The 19,631-nt window shown below is 38.3% G+C and overlaps 1 protein-coding gene across 2 annotated transcripts in view; it reads left to right on the top strand.

Moving 5' to 3' along the window:
* Positions 1 to 18,732, top strand: part of ZNF507 (zinc finger protein 507) — a 42,980-nt gene extending 24,248 nt beyond the window's left edge. For both annotated transcript variants that reach the window (XM_027516025.1, XM_027516024.1), the window contains 2 exons: positions 13,762 to 13,896; positions 14,019 to 18,732. In XM_027516025.1, the coding sequence (XP_027371826.1) occupies positions 13,762 to 13,896; positions 14,019 to 14,376 (493 nt within the window). In that variant the 3' untranslated portion in view covers positions 14,377 to 18,732. The remainder of the gene's footprint in view (positions 1 to 13,761; positions 13,897 to 14,018) is intronic.
* Positions 18,733 to 19,631: the final 899 nt, after the last annotated feature.

Below are 19,631 nucleotides of genomic sequence, written 5' to 3'. Positions count from 1 at the left end.
TGTCGTAGCTTTTCTTCCAAGGAGCAAGCATCTTTTAATTTCATGGCTGCAGTCACCATCCACAGTGACTTTGGAGCCCAGGAAAATGCATCCACTTTTTCCTCTTCTATTTGCCATGAAGTGATGGGACCGGATGCCATGATCTTAGTTTTTTGAATGTTGACATTCAAGCCAGGTTTTTGACTCTTCTCTTTCACCCTCATCAAGAGACTCGTCAGTTCCTCTTTAAAAAAAAAAAAAGTCTTTTTATTTTGTATTGGAGTATAGCGGAGTAACAGTGCTGTGAAAGTTTCAGGTGAACAGGGAAGGGACTCAGCCATATGTATACATGTATCCGTTCTCCCCCACATTGCCCTTCCATCCAGGATGCCGCATAACATTGAACAGAGCTCCATGTGCTAGACAGTAGGTCCTTATTGGTTATCCATGTTAAATACAGCAGTGTGTACATGTCCATCCCAAACTCCAAAACTATCCCTTCCCTCCATCCTTCCCCCTGACAGCCGTAAACTTCTGGAATTCTGTGAGTCTGATTCTGTTTTGTAAGTTCATTTGTGTCATTTCTTTTTAGATTTTAGGGATACGTAAAGATAAAACTAAGAAAGTAAACAAATCATATACACAATTCAGAGAGGTAATGCCTCTTTTGAGGAGGAACAGGTATGAGATCTTGGAGGAACCCACAAAGAGGTCTTAAGATAAAGGTAGTCTTCTCCTTAAGCAATTATTGTGAACCCAGGGTTTATCATTTTGTAAAATTGAATGGACACTTTATACCACTCTTTTTCATTTCGCAAAACAAAAAATCATTTTTCCAATTGTATATGCAAACTATTCCAAATTCTTTGGGAGAAATGGTGATAAGGAAGTGAAGTATGTAGATTTTGTGGATAATTCAGTTTCTTGTTTGAGGTTTTGATTGGGTAATACATACGTGCACAGACGAACTTTAGAATCAGCTTGTCATAGTTTCCTCTTAAAAATAATTCTGTTGCTATTTGTATTGGGATCGTGGTAAGCTTCTAGATTAATTTAGAAGGAATTGACAACTTTATGCAAACAAGGTTTGAGCTCTTCCATTTTTTTCAAGTCATCTGTTGTCCTTCATAAGCATGCAGAGTTTTCTCCATTTGTGTTATTGTGAACATTTCTTGTTTTGTATGTGCACATATCCATGCATACATATATGTACGCATTAAGTATACAGGTAGTTCTCAGTTTGTGCAATAGTATGGGACCGTAAACATGATTGGCAAGCTGAAATTATGTAAAGCCATCTTAATTGTGAAACCTACAGTTCTGTGATTTTTTAAATTAAAAATTAAGCTCTTTTACTGTTAGTTACAGATGTATAAGGAAATGAAAAATAGTAAAAGTAATATTAACTTAGTACACGGTAGCTTAAAACTTAGAAACACTGAAAATGAGTGTTCTACTCAAGCATAGTTTGCACAGTGCTTGTGTTCTCACTGTTTGCCTTACAGCACAGGGTGAGCGGTTTTTCTGTGCCCTGGCCAATGGCCATACTCCTTTCTAAGTAGGGATCAACTTTGAACATTTTATCCTTTGCTCTTTAAATGTCATGAAACATCTCCAAGAGTTTCTGTTATATGAAGTTTTTCTCTGGCGTAACTTTCCCTGGGAACAGCTTTCCTTATTTATGTCATGGAGATCCTCTGGCTGCATACCTAGAGCTGCTTCAGCAGTGGCAGCATCAGCTTTCCTCTGGTCAGCTGTTTGTTCTCTAAGTCCATTTACGTTTGTGTCTAATTTCACTTCCAGCATTACCACTTTTGGGTTTCTTGCTGTGTGTTCTTCCATTTTGTTGGCCAGTTCTCTTTTTGGATCATCAATTTTTGTAAATTGTTACATGAATTTATCACTGGGATACAAGGAGGCGACATAACGACACGCTTTGCTGTCTGTGACTGAATTAATAGAAGCAACTGACTAATCACTGACAGACTTTGAAAGAAATCACATAAATTAGTCGCTGATTATATTTTGTTTTATTGTTTTCAGAGTGGACCAAAGAGCTCCTGGTGAAGTTTGTACACTACAGTTACTCACAGTTAATAATACTTTGAAATTTGAACAGTGGTGTTAGGAGACTCATCTAACTATATTCCATAGTAACGAAAATCCATTCATGTCAGAAATACTCAGGGCAAGGACTGCTTACACACACACTTGCTGTTAGGCTTTTTCCTTTTTTTTTTTTTTTTTCTATTGCTCTCATAACTTGGATCCTTTCCTAGTTTTCAGTATTGTTATGTGGGGAAACTTGATGTATACAGCATGTTAGCTTTATACGCTTATTGAATTATCTTATTACTTGTAATTAATTTCCTGTTGGATTGCCAGGTTCATAATTGTATTATCTGCAAATACTTTTCTCAACTATACCTTTATGATATTTACACATATTCTTTCTGTTATCTAATTGTACTGACTAGTAACTGAAAGGAAAGTCATATGCTATAAAGAACAATATTGCAATATTCTTGGAATGTTAGGTCCATAAATCAAGGTAAATTGGAAGTGGTCAAACAGGAGATGGAAAGAATGAACATCAACATCTTAGGAATCAGTGAAATAAATTGGACGGGAATGGGCAAATTTAATTCAGATGACCATATTATCTATTACTATGGGCAAGAATCCCTTAGAAGAAATGGAGTCGTCCTCATAGTCAACCAGAGTCCGAAATGAAGTACTTGGGTGCAGTCTCAAAAAGGACAGAATGATCTCAGTTCGTTTCCAAGGCCGACCATTCAGTATCACAATGATCCAAGTCTATGCCCCAACCACTAATACCAAAGAAGATGAAGTTGAACAGTTCTGTAAAGACCTACAAGGCCTTCTAGAACTAACACCAAAAAAAGATGTCGTTTGCATCATAGAGGGTTGGAATGCAAAAGTAGGAAGTCAAGGAATACCTGGAGTAACAGGCAAGTTTGGCCTTGGAGTACAAAATGAAGCAGGCAAAAACTAACAGAATTTGCCAAGAGAACACACTGGTCATAGCAAACACTCTTTTCCAACAACACAAGAGACAACTCTACACATGAACATCACCAGATGGTCAATATTGAAATCAGATTGGTTATATTCTTTGCAGCTGAAGATGGAGAAGCTCTATACAGTCAGCAAAAACAAGACCAGGAGCTGATCAGATGATAAACTCCTTATTGCCAAATTCAGACTTAAAGTAGGGAAAACCACTTGACCATTCAGTATAACCTAATGGTCATACAGTGGAAGTGACAAATAAATTCAAGGGATTAGATCTGATGGAGTGCCTAAAGAACTATCAACAGAGGTTCATAGTATTGTACAGGAGGTGGTGACTAAAACCATCACCAAGAAAAAGAAATGCAAGAAAGCAAGATGGTTGTCTTACAAATAGCTGAGAAGAGAAGCAAAAGGCAAAGGAATAAAGGAAAGATAAACCCATCTGTATGCAGAGTTCCAAAGAATATCAAGGAGAAATAAGAAAGCCTTTTTAAGTGAACAAAGAAATAGAGGAAAACAATAGAATGGGAAAGACTAGAAATCTCTTCAAGAAAATTATAAATATCAAGGAAACATTTCTTACAAAGATGGACACAATAAAGGGCAGAAGTGGTATGAACCCAAAGAAGCAGAAGAGATAAAGAAGAGGTGGCAAGAATACACAGAAGAACTGTATAAAAAAGGTCTTAATGACCCGGATAACCATGATGGTGTGATCACTCACCTAGAGCCAGACATCCTGGAGTGTGAAGTCAAGTGTGCCTTAAGAAGCGTTACTACGAACAAAGCTAGTGCAGGTGATGGAATTCCAGCTAAGCTATTTTAAATCCTAAAAGATGATGCTGTTAAAGTGCTGCACTCAGTATGTCAGTGCTGAGATCTTCCAGAGGTATAAGCTGGATTCGAAGAGGCAGAGGAACCAGAGGTCAAATTGCCAACATCTGTTGAATCATAGAAAAAGCAAGGGAATTCCAGAAAAATACTACTTCTGCTTCATTGACTATGTGGATCACAACAAACTGTGGAAAATTCTTCAAGAGATGGGAATACCAGGCCATCTTACCTCCCTCCTGAGAAACCTGTATGCAGGTCAAGAAGTAACAGAACCGGACATGAAACAATGGACTGGTTCAAAATTGGGAAAGGAGTATGTCAAGGCTGTGTATTGTCACCCTGCTTGTTTAACTTCTATGCAGAGTACATCATGTGAAATGCCCAGCTGGATGAAGCACAAGCTGGAATCAAGATTGCCGGGAGAAATATCAGTAACCTCAGTTACGCAGATGACATCACACTAATGGCAAAAAACAAAGAGGAACTGAAGAGCCTCTTGATGAAGGTGAAAGAGGAAAAACTGGCTTAGAATTCAGCTTTCAAAACACTAAGATCATGGCCTCTGGTCCCATCACTTCGTGGCAAATTGAAGGGGAAAAGATGAAAACAGTGACAATTTTCTTGGGCTCCAGAGTCACTGCGGACAGTGACTGCAGCCATAAAATTAAAAGACACTAGGTGCTTAGAAGAAAAACTATGACAAACCTAAACAACATATTGAAAAGTAGAGACGTCCCTTTGCCGACCAGAGTCCATATGGGCAGAGCTATGGTTTTTCCAGTAGTCATATACGGATGTGAGAGTTGCGCTATAAAGAAGGCTGAGTGCCAAACAGTTGATACTTTCCAACTGTGGTGCTGGAGAAGATTTTAGAGAGTTCCCTTGGACAGCAAGGAGATCAAACCGGTCAATCCTAAAGAAAACCAACCCTAAGTATTCTATTGGAAAGACTGATGCTGAAGCTGAATCTCCAATACTTTGGCTACCTGATGCGAAGAACTGACCCATTGGAAAAGACCCTGATTCTGGGAAAGATTGAAGGCAAGAGGAGCCAACAGAGGATAAGGGGCCAACAGAGGATAAGATGATTGGATGGCATCATCGACTCAATGGACCTGACTTTGAGCAAACGCCTGGAGATTGTGATGGACAGGGAAGCCTGGCGTGCTGCAGTCCATGGGGTTGCAGAGAGTCAGACATGACTGAGTGACCAAACAACAGCAACAGAGTACCTCCACAATTCTAAATAACAGTGGGGATAGTGACCATCCTTACTTTGTTCTTGGGCTTAATGGGAAAGTTTCTGATGTTTCTGCTTTAAGCTTTATGCTAGTTTTGGGGGTTTAGGTAGATATATTTTTTCATGTTGAAGCATTATTTGCCTAGCATATTTTGGTGAGAAATTTTATTGAGTGTTAATTGGGTTCAGGTGTTATCAGCCTGATTCAAGTGCCTCCTAAAATGTGGTAGGGAACACAACTGTACCCATCAAGTTATGTTTGAAAAAGAATAGAAATGGAAAAAACTAACCCTGAATCTGATAAAACCTCTACATCATAGTTCCCAGATGAGACATTTGGCAGTGTCTGGAGATATTGTTGGTTTTCACAAGAGGAAGAGAAGATGCTAGCAGCACCTAGTGGGTAGAGGAAAGTGATGCTCTGATGCACTGATGCACTCAGTGCTCAGAGCAGCCCCCACAATAAAGAATTGTCTAGCCCAAATGTCAAGTGCAAAGGCTTAGAAACTTTTCTAGATCTCTCACTGCTACTGCTGCTAAGTTGCTTCAGTCATGTCCAACTCTGTGCGACCCCATAGACTGCAGCCCACCAGGCTCCCCCGTCCCTGGGATTCTCCAGGCAAGAACACTGGAGTGGGTTGCCATTTCCTTCTCCAATGGGTGAAAGTGAAGTCGCTCGGCCGTGTCCGACTCTTAGCGACCCCATGGACTGTAGCCCACCAGGCTCCTCCATCTATGGGATTTTCCAGGCAAGAGTACTGGAGTGGGGTGCCATTGCCTTCTGACTGCTTACAAAAAAAAAAAAAAGATGTGGGGAATATAGAAACATGACACTAACAGAAAGTAATCAGTACAGCTTGTGAAATGTTCTAGGAGCCAGATGACCTGGAGTCTTCAGCATACGAATGGCATGAGGGGGATGGGGAAAAGAAAGAATTATTACATATTAAAAGAGTTCAAGATGTGTGCCAACCAAACCATTTCACATGAGCGACTTGAGCATCTTCAGATTTCGATATCTATGGGAGGTCCTAGAACCAGTTCCCTGCATATACCCAGGGATAACTCTATAGATCTTATTTGGATCCTCATTCAAATAAACCATTTCTGCAGAAATCAGGCAAATTTGAGGGATTACATGAAACAAGATGAGCAAAATGTCAGTAATTACTGGAGTTGAGAAATGGAGATTCATTATACTTTCCTACTTAGTTTTTGCTTCAGTTGTCCATAATAAAAATTTTTCTTAAGATGGATATTGAACTTCTTTGGATTAAGTTACAGTAACATCAGTGAAAATGACTTGTCTCTTTCTGATCCTTTCAAATAATGATTTATTATAATATATTTCCTAATACTAAGTTCTCTGTGTTCCTAAAATAAACCTCCCATGAAGAACATGGCAATGCCTGCTAAGTCACTGTAGTTATGTCCGACTCTTGAGAGACCCTATGGACTGTAGCCCTCCAGTCTCCTCTGTCCATGGGATTCTCTAGCTAAGAATACTGGAGTGGGTTGCCATGCCCTCCTCCAGAGGATCTTCCCGACCCAGGGATTGAACCTGTGCCTCGTATGTCTCCTGCATTGGAAGGCGGGTTCTTTACCACTAGTGCCACCTGGGAAGCCCTTCACCTTTTTATAGAAGTTTTTTTCTTTTTTCTTTAATATAAAGCCTTTATAAAAAGGCTTTCAAAGTCTTTTTATAAAATTAGAATAATATTGATACTAAATTTTGGCAAGGGCAACAGAAAACTATATATATACACCAATCTCACTTAGGACTATCAGTGCAGGAATACTGAATAAAGTGCTGGAAAACAGACTTCTATAGTAGATTAAAAGAATAATAGTAAATAATGCCATGTATATTATTTTTATAAAAACTTCATATTTAAAAAAAACTTTTATATAAAGGTCTTTGGAACTTTAAAGGTACAAACTAAGTTAAATACGAAGAAGCTGGCTAGGCTATTTAGTCACTGGAATAGTAAGCCTTTAGGGAAAAAAATTAATATCTCATCATTTCTGCTTTATTGACTGTGCCAAAGCCTTTGACTGTGTGGATCACAATAAACTGTGGAAAATTCTGAAAGAGATGGGAATACCAGACCACCTGACCTACCTCTTGAGAAACCTGTATGCAGGTCAGGAAGCAGCAGTTAGAACTGGACATGGAACAACAGACTGGTTCCAAATAGGAAAAGGAGTATGTCAAGGCTGTATATTGTCACCCTGCTTATTTAACTCACATGCAGAGGACATCATGAGAAACGCTGGACTGAAGGAAGCACAAGCTGGAATCAAGATTGCCGGGAGAAATATCAATAACCTCAGATATGCAGATGACACCACCCTTACGGCAGAAAGTGAAGAAGAACTAAAGAGCTTCTTGATGAAAGTGAAAGAGGAGAGTGAAAAGCTCTCCTTAAAGCTCAACATTCAGAAAACTAAGATCATGGCATCTGGTCCCATCACTTCATGGCAAATAGATGGAGAAACGGTGGCTGACTTTATTTTTCTGGGCTCCAGAATCACTGTAGATGGTGATTGCAGACATGAAATTAAAAGACACTTACTCCTTGGAAAGTTATGACCAACCTAGACAGCATATTGAAAAGCAGAGACATTACTTTGTTAACAAAGGTCCGTCTAGTCAAGGCTATGGTTTTTCCACTGGTCATGTATGGATGTGAGAGTTGGACTGTGAAGAATGCTGAGTGCCGAAAAATTGATGCTTTTGAACTGTGGTGTTGGAGAAGACTCTTGAGAGTCCCTTGGACTGCTGCTGCTGCTGCTAAGTCGCTTCAGTTGTGTCCGACTCTATGCGACCCCAGAGACGGCAGCCCACCAGGCTCCCCTGTCCTTGGGATTCTCCAGGCAAGGACACTGGAGTGGGTTGCCATTTCCTTCTCCAATGCATGAAAGTGAAGTCACTCAGTCGTGTCCGACTCCTAGCAACCCCGTGGACTGCAGCCTACCAGGCTCCTCCGTCCATGGGATTTTCCAGGCAAGAGTACTGGAGTGGGGTGCCATTGCCTTCTCCACCTTGGACTGCAAGGAGATCCAACCAGTCCACCCTAAAGGAGGTCAGTCCGGGTGTTCATTGAAAGGACTGATGTTGAAGCTGAAAATCCAGTACTTTGGCCACCTGATGCGAAGAGCTGACTCATTTGAAAAGACCTTGATGCTGGAAAGATTGAGGGCAGGAGGAGAAGGGGACGACAGAGGATGAGATGATTGGATGGCATCACCGACTCGATGGACATGGGTTTGGGTGGACTCCGGGAGTTGGTGATGGACAGGGAGGCCTGGCGTGCTGCAGTTCATGGGATTGCAAAGAGTTGGACACAACTAAGCGACTGAACTAAACTGATGCCCCCTGCAGTGGAAATGCAGAGCTTTAACCACTGGACCGTCAGGGAAGCCCCACTGTCAGCTTATTTTTAATAGGTTAATTTTTAGAGGCAGTTTCGGTTCACTGCAGTATCAAGCAGAAGCACAAAGATTTCCCATATACTCTGTGCCCCACACATTCATAGCTTCCCCCGTTATCAGCATCCCCCACCAGAGTAGTATATTTGTGAGAATTGATGAGCCGATATTGACCCGTCATTGTAATGCTGTCTGTAGTTTATAATTGGGTTCACTCTTGATACTGCACACTCTGTGCATTTGAGCAAATGTATAATGACATGTATCTACCATTACAGTATCATACAGAGGAGTTTCACTGCCCTAAAAAAGTCAGCTGAACCCCACCTATCTATTCCCCCTCAGTGACTCAGACCTTGGTGACTACTCATCTTTTATTGATTCCATGGATGTGGGTGGCACACTCCCAACTTTGTCCTTCTCCTTCCACATTGTGTTGGCTCTTCTGGATCTTTTGCCTTCCATGTCAACTTTAGAGTCAGTTTGTCAGTATCCACAAAATAACTTGCTGGGGTTTTTATTGGAATAATATTGAATCTGTAGATCAAGTTGGGAAGAACTAACATCTTGACAGTATTGAATCTTCCTATCCATGAACATAGACACTCTCTACATTTATAACTCTTTGATTTATCAGAGTTTTGTAGTTTTCTTCATAAAGGCAGACCTTGTACATATTTTGTTAGTTTTATACCTAAGTATTTTGTCTTCAGTACTGCTAAGGTAAGTGGGATTAAATGTTCTTAATTTCAAATGCTGCTTGTTTATGGCTGGAATATAGGAAAGCAATTCACTTTTTTTATATATTAACTTTGTTTCCTGCAATCTTGATATAATTACTTCCTAGCTCTAGGAGTTTTTTGGCATGTGCTTTAAGATTTTCTGTGTAGACAATCAGATGACACATGAACAAACTGTATACATGTATACACACACGCACATGTATTGCATTAACTAGGACTTCAGTTATGATGCTGAACAGGCATGGTGAGACAAGACATCTGTGCTTTGTTCTTAAACTTACCAGGAAAGCTTTTAGTTTCTTATTAAGTATGATGTTACCTATAGGCTTACTGTAGATATTCTTTATGCATTTGATGTGTGTCTTTATAAAGAGAGTTTCTTATAGACAACATATAGTTGGGTCTTGTTTTTGATCCAGCCTGACAATCTCTGTCTTTTTCTGTATTTTTAGTTGTGCTGGGTCTTCGCTGGGCTCTGCACTGGGACTGCATGCGGGCTTTCTCTAGTTGCACCAAGTGGGAGCTACTCTTCATTGTGTGGTGTGGGCTTCTCGTTGTAGTGGAGTCTCTTCACAGAACAGGGATTGAACCCTTGTCCTCTGCATTGGCAGGCAATTCTTATCCCCTGAGCCACTAGGACAGAGAAGGCAGTGGCACCCCACTCCAGTACTCTTACCTGGAAAATCCCATGGACGGAGGAGCCTGGTAGGCTGCAGTCCATGGGGTCGCTAAAAGTCGGACAAGACTGAGCGACTTCACTTTCACTTTTCACTTTCATGCATTGGAGAAGGAAATGGCAACCCACTCCAGTGTTCTTGGCTGGAGAATCCCAGGGACTGGGGAGCCTGGTGGGCTTCCGTCTATGGGGTCGCACAGAGTCGGACACGACTGAAGTGACTTAGAGCCACTAGGAAAGTCCCAATCTCCATTTTTTAATTGGTGTATTTAGACCATTGACGTTTAAATGATGATTGATAATAGTTGAAATTATAGTTGCATATTTGTTACCGTTTTCTGTTTGCTGTGCTTGTTCTATTTTTTTCTTTTATGCTTTTTCTGCCTTTTGTGGTTTTCATTGAGCATGTTATGTGATTCCATTTTCTCCTTTCTTAGCATATCAGTTGTACTTAATTTTTTTTACTTTTCATTAATGGATTCCTAGGGTTTGGCATACACATTTACAGCTAATCCAAATCCACCTTCAAGTAACATTACTGGCTTCATGGGTATCCCAGGTACATTATAATAAAATAACCTCATTCTTCTGTTCCATTATCTGCATTACTTCTTTCATTTCACTTATACATAGAGAGTGTGTGTGTGTGTGCGCGTGCACGCACGTGGTGCACACATACATAAGCATACATAATCGAATATATTGTTGCTATTATTATTTTAAACAAACTGTTATCTCTCAGATCAATTAAAATTAAAAACTTTTATTTTACCCTCTCTTACACCTTATCTGGGACTTCCCCTGGTGGCTCAGTGGTAAAGAATCCTCCTCCCTATGCAGGAAACACTGGTTTGATCCCTGGATCAGGAAGATCCCCAGGAGGGAGCAAGGACAACCCTCTCCAGTATTCTTGCCTAGGGAATTTCATGGACGGAGGAGCCTGGCGGGCTACAGTTCACGGCATGGCAAAAATTCAGACTCAACTTAGCAACTGAACAGCAGCGGCAGTGTGACGTTTCTCCTTTGTTTGTGTAGATCCACATTTCTGAACTTGATCATTTTCCTTCTTTCTAAAGAACTTCTTTAACCTTTCTTGCAAGACAGATTTACCAGCAACAGATTACTTCAACTTTGTTTGTTGGAGAAAGTCTTTATTTCTGCTCACTTTTGAAGAGTAAGTTTGCTGGTACATAACTCTACCTTGGTTGATTTTTCTCTCAACACTTTGAATAGTTCACTCTACTTTCTTGCATTGTTTCTGAGAAGTTTAATTCTTCTTTGCTTATGTTTCCCTCTGGCTCCTTTTTTCTTTTTCTTTTATTTTCTGTAGTTCAAAACTGACAGGCTTACGTGTAGTCTTTCTGCCGTTTATCCTGTTTGGTGTTCTCTGAGAGGCTTGTATCTGTGGTTTGATATCTGATGTTAATTTAGGGAACTTCTCAGTCATTACTGTTTAAAATAAATTTCTTCTGTTCCTTTCTCTCTTCTAGTATTCCCATTACACATAGATTACACCTTTTGTAGTTGTGTATTCTGTTTTTTCCAGTCCTTTTATTTATTTATTTATTTTTTGCTTTTTGGTTTGGAGGTTTCTATCTGTTGTGATATCCTCAGGCTCAGAGATTCTTTCCTCAAGTGTATCCAGTCCACTAATAAGCCCATTATAGGACTCCGAATTTCTATTATCTATTTTTTTTCTCTCATTTTATAGGGTTCTGACCTCTTTGATTTCCCTCTGGTTCTTTTTTGGAATTTCCGTCTCTCATCTTTGTTACTCATCTGTTTTCCCATGCTGTGTATTTTATTCATTGGCGCTCTTAGAATTATTCATCATAGTTGTTTTAAATCAGCGGTCTAATAATTCCAGCATCCTGCTATATCTGACTCTTGTTCATGTGCTTGCTCTGTCTCTTCAGCTTTGGTTTTTGCCTTTTAGTATGTCTTATAATTTTTTCGTGATAATCAGGCATGATGTACTGGGTAAAAGGCTCTGCTGTCAGTAGGAATGTGATGGTTAAAAGTAAAGGGAGGGAAAATGTTCTGTAGTCCATGCCTAGGTCTCAGTTTTTTAGTGAGCCTGTGCCTCTGGGCTGTCAACTGTGCTTCTCAGCCCCCTCCCTCCCCAGCCCCTGGTTGACAAGATAGCTGGAATGTCCTGGAGTTGAGTATTTCTTTCCCTCAGGTCAGTTATGCTCTGATAAAACTCCAGTAGGTTAGGCTCTGGTTAAATAATTTATCCTGAGAGCAGACCTTGTTAAGAACAGAATGTTCTGGCATGTCTCAAAGTGGTCCTGTTACCCCTCTGCTGACTCTCTTGTTGTGGTGGTGAAGAGTTCAGGTAAGTTACCTGATTTGTTAGATTGGTAATTAAGTGTTTAATAAAAATGACTGTTTAAAAGTATGTTTGCAGTTTCCTAAAAAGATAAACATTCTGCTCTTAACTATTTACACAAATGATGAAAACTAATATTCACAGAAAACCCTGCACATGAATGTTTAATAAAAGCTTTTTTCATAATTGACAAAACTTGGGAGCAACTAGATGTCTTTATTTGATCATAATGTACCTGAGCTATCCATGAAGCCAGTATAGTGTTACTTGAAGGTGGATTTGGGTTAGCTGTAAATGTATTTGCCAAACACTAGGGAAACCAATAATATAAAGTAAAAAAATAAGTATAACTGACATGTTAAGAAAGGAGAAAAATTGAATCATATAGTATGCTGAGTGAAAACCACAAAAGGCAGAAAAAGAGTAGAAGGAAATAATAGAACAAGAACAACAAATGGAAAACAGTAACAAATGTGGTAGCTTGGTGGAATATTATTCAGCGATGGAGAGAGGGGCCTCTCAAGCTCTGAAAAGACATGGAAGAACTTACATGCAAATGGCTAAGGGAGAGAAACCAGTCTGAAGAGGCTGCATACAGTATGATTCCAAATGTGCAACATGCTTGAAAAGGCAGAACTGTGGAGACAATAAAAGGATTGGTGACTGCCAGTGGTTAGGGCGGGAGGGCTAAGTAGGCGGAGTGCCAGAAGGTGTTTAAGGTTGAGAAGTTATTCAGCGTGATGTTATGATGGATTCATGGCATTATGCATTTATCAAAATACATCGAACTGTACAACATAGAGAACCCTAATATAAACTGTAGACACTAGTTAATAATAATGTATCAATATTGGTTCATCAGTTGTAGCAAATATTCCATACTGATGCGAGATGTCAATGATAGGAACTGGGTACAGAAGGAAAAGAGGAGTTTATTCAGTTCAGATTTTACTGAATGTGCCCAATTATGTCAAACAGTTGTTACTTGGACTAGAAACTTTAAGATAAGTATCTGTTTTACTTATGAAATCTACATTGTTGAAGCATTTCAGGACTACTGCTTACATTTCCTGTGAATTTATAAGTAAGCACAGAGTTAATGTTGAAAATTATTTAATTCCTTTTTGCTTTCTTAAGAAATAAAGTGGTATAGAGAATTGATTTTGTGTATGTGTGTGGTTAAATAATTTAGTGCAAAGATTTAGCATGTTAGTATGTTAGAAAATCTTTCCAAATACTTAATAGCTAAAGTAATTTGAGATGTTTGTGTCCTGACTCTTATCATTTCTTTATAATGTAAAATACTTTTATTTCATTGATTCTGAGAGATCTGCACTAGGACATTTTAGCCTCTGATATCAATATGTCTCTTATAATCAGTGGCATCTTAGATTCAGTGAAATGTGATATCTAGTAAGTCCTCAGGAGAACAAATTTAACAGTTGTTATGAAATTGTGGGGTCATCTGATTTCCTTCTCGGTTTTTCAGATGCTCATTGTGTGGGTATGTGTGCAGCCATCCTCCTTCTTTGAAGTCTCACATGTGGAAGCATGCCAGTGACCAAAATTACAACTACGAACAAGTGAACAAGGCTATTAATGATGCAATTTCACAAAGTGGCAGGTATTTGATCTTACTGTTACATATAAATAAATTACTGTTGCATATCTATATATTTTCTGTAAAGTTAGAGTTAAATCTACTAGTCTACATTATAACCAACTCAGTGTTTGATGTGTTTTAAGGATTCGGGGGAAATCCTCTGGAAAGATGGTATTAAACAGCAATGAAGAAAGAGCCGATTCTCTCACTTCTGGAAGTTCAGAAAATTTGGTGTCATCCTCAGAGCTGATTCCCCAGGCTCCCAATGAAGTCAGAGGTCCCAACGAGAATGAGAAGCTAAGCCCTGCAAGTAATACCTCAAAAAACTCCAGTCTGGCCCCTCCTGGCGTGGAGTACTGCGTTCTACTCTTCTGTTGTTGTATATGTGGTTTTGAATCTACCAGCAAAGAGAATCTCTTGGATCATATGAAAGAGCATGAGGGTGAAATTGTAAACATCATCCTGAATAAGGACCACAACACAACTCTAAACACAAATTAGATGGAATTGTTATCCAAAGAGGAAACCAGCCGAGGAAGACTCCTTTAAACTGCAGTCTGCCCTTCGTGCTGTCCAGCAACTTACTAGACACAGAAGAAATAGTTGGTGTGATTCTTGAGGAAATGACAGATGGTACTTTGGAACCAAATTTGTAATGTAATAAAAGAAATTCCAAATAGATAAGGGGTAATAATATTTAAGCATTTGAGTGAGGGGAAGTGGGTTGAGGAGGCAGCAAAGATATAACCTTATAATAACCTTCTGTTACCTCTTAGTTTGAGTGTATTTATTATTAAAAGCTTATTATAGTGTAGAAATGCAAGCAAAAGAGTTAAGAAGGGGCTTTTCAGGAACTATTCCAAAACATACTGTTAACTAAAGTGTCACAGTCTTAAGCAGACCTTAGTTTTCTTTATTCTCAATTTTAACATGAATGACAGGCCTCTTGTGAGAAATGGGAGGCAAGTGTCTGAGGGTTTGTGGTATCAACAAGAAAAAAAAGATTATTACAGGGCTTTGAGATGATCGATCCAAATCTTTCACCAGATTGATAGGAATAAATCTACACTCAACCTGAGATATATTAATACTTTACTCTTTAGAAAGAAAAGAGATCTCTAAATCCAAATCTAGATTATAAGTAACCATTTACAAAGTAAATTATTGTCTTAAATTTACAGTGAATGTCTTGTGAGCAAAAGAGGAGAAAGGTGAATTCCTACCGACCTCAAATCAAAACTCAAGGTTCATAAAAACGTGGAGCACAGTGCACTTCTCAGAGATTCTTTTCAGAGTGTGGATAGAAACCCCAGTTTCCTCAGTAGTTACCTAGGCCTTCTAATCCGCTCTTCTAAACTAGGCCAAGCTTGCTGTCTAAAAAAGTCTGTTAAAACAACGAAGTAGGCAACTGCGTCTAGCCATGAGACCTTGGAAATAGTTTAAACTGTTAAATAAAAATCATTTAGGGGAAGTGGGATGAAATTCAGAAGCCCCTTCAAATGAGTAATACTATTGAGATTTTATTTCCTTTAGTTTTTTATTTAGTTACACTTAGCATACGAAGTATAACCAAATGTGGCTAAAATATAGTAAAAAAATCCAAGTTTTTCTAAAACTTTTAATAACAAAAAACATTTGGGTTTCTCCTATCCAGGAAATTGCATTTTTTTTTTGTTGTGCAATAGGACACATGGGAAGCCAGTGAAAACGCGCCATCAGATAGATGAAATCTTCTCATTAATTACACATTTTGTATTCGAGCGTATTTCAAAGGGTGAAGATAGCAGTTGTTGGTTTGCTCTTGTAGCCCTGATCATTGTGTGTGCATTGTTCTGCTAATGTCAGTTCTGCCTACAAATCAGAAAGCGGCGGTGCACCATGCCCTGAGCCATCTTCATGGTGCTCTTTCTGAACCTGACTCTTCATCCTCTAGAGCTAAGGCTGTGACTCTCATAAGCTTAGAAAACAGTGAAACGGAAGTTTTTGAGTAGGATACTCAATGGACACATTTTAGGAAAGAATTCTCTTCCCAAAGTCCAGGTTTGAGTCAAATGAATTAACATTTTTCAGATAGCCTTAGGAACTACTTAAGCGGGGCCAGGCACTTGAAATATTGTCTGATTTTTTTTTTTTTTTAAATCTCATTTGATGGTGATATTTGAACAAACAGAATTGATTGTAACTTTGCAGCTGTTTAATTTAGGTAGCTTTAATTTATTTGTGAAAGTTAATCCATTTCTGATATCTGGTTTTTAAAGAGAAGATGAATTCTTATATACTAAACTGCATTACTCAAGACCCCATACAGGCCATCCAAGTTTCCCTCTTCTTCCCCCATAAAGAGGTCTCCCTCAGAGCTTCCTGAGGAAGGCCTCTGAAAAAAAAAAAAAAAAGACCCCATACAGTCGGTTTTCTCATTTTCTCCTGTTTTCAGGATTAAAACACAGTGAAATTTTATTTCAAATTCAAATGATACATTTTAAATGGTTCCATTATTATTATATTGTTTTCACTCAGATTTTTCATTACTGGTGGCTCTGGCTCAGTGTTTCTGTATAAAAATCTATTACTCTGAAAACTGACAACCTTAGAAGAGTTTTTTTGTTTCATAAATTTTCCTTGGCTTTAATTTTACATAATCATTTGGAAAATATTAATAACTAAAAAACGTTCCCAAAATTTCAACAATGAATTTTTGAATTAACTTTCTTCATTTCCTTAAACCACTTCCATTGGTTGTTAAATTTTCCATTTGGAATCACAAATTTAAATTTTACCTAGCTCATGGGAAAAAAATTAACCCAGAAGTTCAAAAGTCTTAAATATTCATCTGACTCTAGCCTAAAATATCTCCAAAAGCTTTCTCCTGGCCTGTAGGAGGAACCATACACCAAAAATGTTTTGTACTTTCCCATAATGGTTTTGTGACAAGCCTTAAGTTAACTGTCTCCACCAAGAACAATTGAGTATTTCTAAAAGTACTGATGAAGACTAAATATGCAATTTTAATTCTAGAAGAGATAGGTATTAAAATAATCAGCAGGAATTCTCTTTGTATAGGAATAACATTTACTGGTACTCGATCTTTTGTTATAGAAAACTCAGTATGTGTTTTCCATGCTGAACACTTAAATTCTAAGATTTGGTAGTGAGCATAGTTTTTAAAACAAACTTACTGGATAAGGCAAAGGTGGGGAGGGGGAAGATGATGCATTCTGATCATTATAAATAATATTTTATCAGGGCTCTATCATTTTCTCTTTCTCTAGTAATCCCGAATATGGTTGGTATCCCCAGTGTTCTAACAGTACCATGCCTGTATTCCAGTTGACCTGTAGACTTCAAGCTCTGAGTCCAACCAGCGCAGTGTAGTGACACTGACTGAAGCCTTTATTCTAGATCTTTGGTCCTTCGAGGTAGCTATCAGTGGCTTTGCTACTATTTCTTTTTTTTTTGTCTCTTCTCACAAAGCGAATGGTGGGCACCTACGTTTACATTGTATCTTCCTGCAATGTACTTGGCTTGACAGAGACAAGCAGGCTTCTCTTTGAGACTTACTATATTTTTAGTTTTCATAGACACTTATTTAATCTTTTTTTATTGTACAGCAAGGTGCTCTAAGTAATATTCTATAAAATATATTTAATAGAAATTTGAGTTTGATATTCATGGACATGAATACATGTATTTTTTTAAGAAATAAGTATTGTGTAACACTACGGCATTGCTTCTATAGCCAAAGTCTGAAAATTTCCGAAACACTGACATGTAAAGACTACAGTTAATTCTGACACTGTATCTCATTAAAATAGGATGATTTGCATTTTGTAAAATTATCCTGCACATCAAGCTGCATGCCTTAACGCCTAAAACTCTAGGATTGTGTTCATGGTAGAACAGTTTATCTGTTCAATAAACAGCGAAGCAAGGTCTTAGCGCTTCTTTAACTACCTTTGGAAATACTGTACAATGTTAGAATAATTTATTTTGCTTTACAGGAGTTTGTCATGTATTGACTTTAATATTGTATTTTGGTAATAAATTTTTTGTTAAAAACACTTGCCTCTAAGTTTTATTAACAAAAAGTTATGTCCATTCTTAATTTGGAAATGTTGATTTAATCACTTAGAAATTTGGGCTTAAATAATGAAGAATTTCCCCAGGCTTAAAATAAGGGTTATGATTGCCTCTTAGTAACATGTTAAACTATTGGTGACTAGCATTATACTGTGTTGGACAGAGGTAACTGAAAAAGCATTTAGATTGTTTTAATCTTTTTAAAAATTCAATTTAATTTTTGAGGCTTTTTTTTCCTTGCTACCCAGCTATCTTTCACATCCATATATGCTTTAAATTCGGATACAGTCTAAGTGCTAAAGACTAGCTCTCTTAACGGCAGTTGCATTTTGCATGTGCATTGACTCACTGCACTGGCGGTGGAGCTACTCTGACTGTATCATTGGTCTAGTTACATGGCCCTAGAATCACGGGCTACCTCAGCTGCTAGTGTCCGAGGCCACATATTTCTTCCCAAAAGCTTTAATCCCTTGTCCTGTCTCCCAGAGGCAGCATAATTATATCCCCTGTCTTTTCAAGAGCCAAATCCCAGTTCTGTTGCCAACCTCCAGATAGCTGTAGAAATCCCAGCACAGAAGATCCAGAACATACGGTGCAGTTTGGTAGCCACCAGCCACATGTGGCTGCTGAGCACTTGTAATGACGAGGATGCTAAGTGTACAATATACAACAGCTCTGAAGACGTATTTTTTTAATGTATCTCATTGATAGCTTTTTATATTGATTACTTGTTGAAATGATATTTGGGATATTTTGGATTAAATAAAATATTAAAATGAATTTCACCTGCTTATTTTTTTGTGTAGCTGCCATAAAATTTTAAATTGCACATGGGGCTCACCTTGTTTTTCTGTGGTAATTTATTTAGAAGAGGGATTAGTAAACTGACAGCTCTTGCTTGGAATCTGGCCTGACACCCATATTTGTAAAAATAAAGTTTTATTGGAACACAGCCATACCCAGTCATTTGCATATTGTATACGGCTAATTTTGAGGTACAACAGCAGCACTAAATAGTTGTTAGAAAATACATGCACCATGAAACCCAACTTACGATCTGTTTAATAGTAAATCATTTGGCAGAGTTTGCTGACCTCTGACATAGAACTGTGGTATGATCTGTGCTTTAAAGCTCTGAAAAAGAAAAAAGGCTTCTTATAAAGAAAACATTATTATATAGCACTATTTTATAATGATATTATCTCTCCCTCTATAATATTTATAGTCTTCTACAGCCCTACCCATACTTTACAACTTCAACCTAAGTGTTTCATCATCCCTACTTAAAGCCAAACATCATTTGTTTAAAATAACATAATTAAATAATAATGCCATTTTAAAAAGTACCCTTTTCCTCCTGACAACCTTATGGTGCTGATGTACCTTCCCTACTTCACCCCTTCAGTGATGTCACTGTGGTGGGAGTTAACTGTGGCAGCTAATCCACTCAACCATGGTGACCAGTTGACTTGCATAATCCAGGATATAAAGAGCCTCAGATACACTTCTTTATAATGAATAGCTTCTCTGAGCCTAGAACCAGATTCAGGTCGGGTATGGTTGTGGTTGGCCTTGATGTAGAACTGTTGATTAAACTGGCAGACCTAAGAAAAAGTCACAGTGTTCACCTACATAGATTCTTCTGTATCAAGCAGCAAAGATGTAAAATAAACATTCTT

This window comes from Bos indicus x Bos taurus, chromosome 18 (genome assembly GCF_003369695.1).
Source record: "Bos indicus x Bos taurus breed Angus x Brahman F1 hybrid chromosome 18, Bos_hybrid_MaternalHap_v2.0, whole genome shotgun sequence".
NCBI classification, from domain to species: domain Eukaryota; kingdom Metazoa; phylum Chordata; class Mammalia; order Artiodactyla; family Bovidae; genus Bos; species Bos indicus x Bos taurus.
Note: the sequence above shows the minus strand (reverse complement) of the source record. Positions and strands in the feature narration are given on the sequence as shown.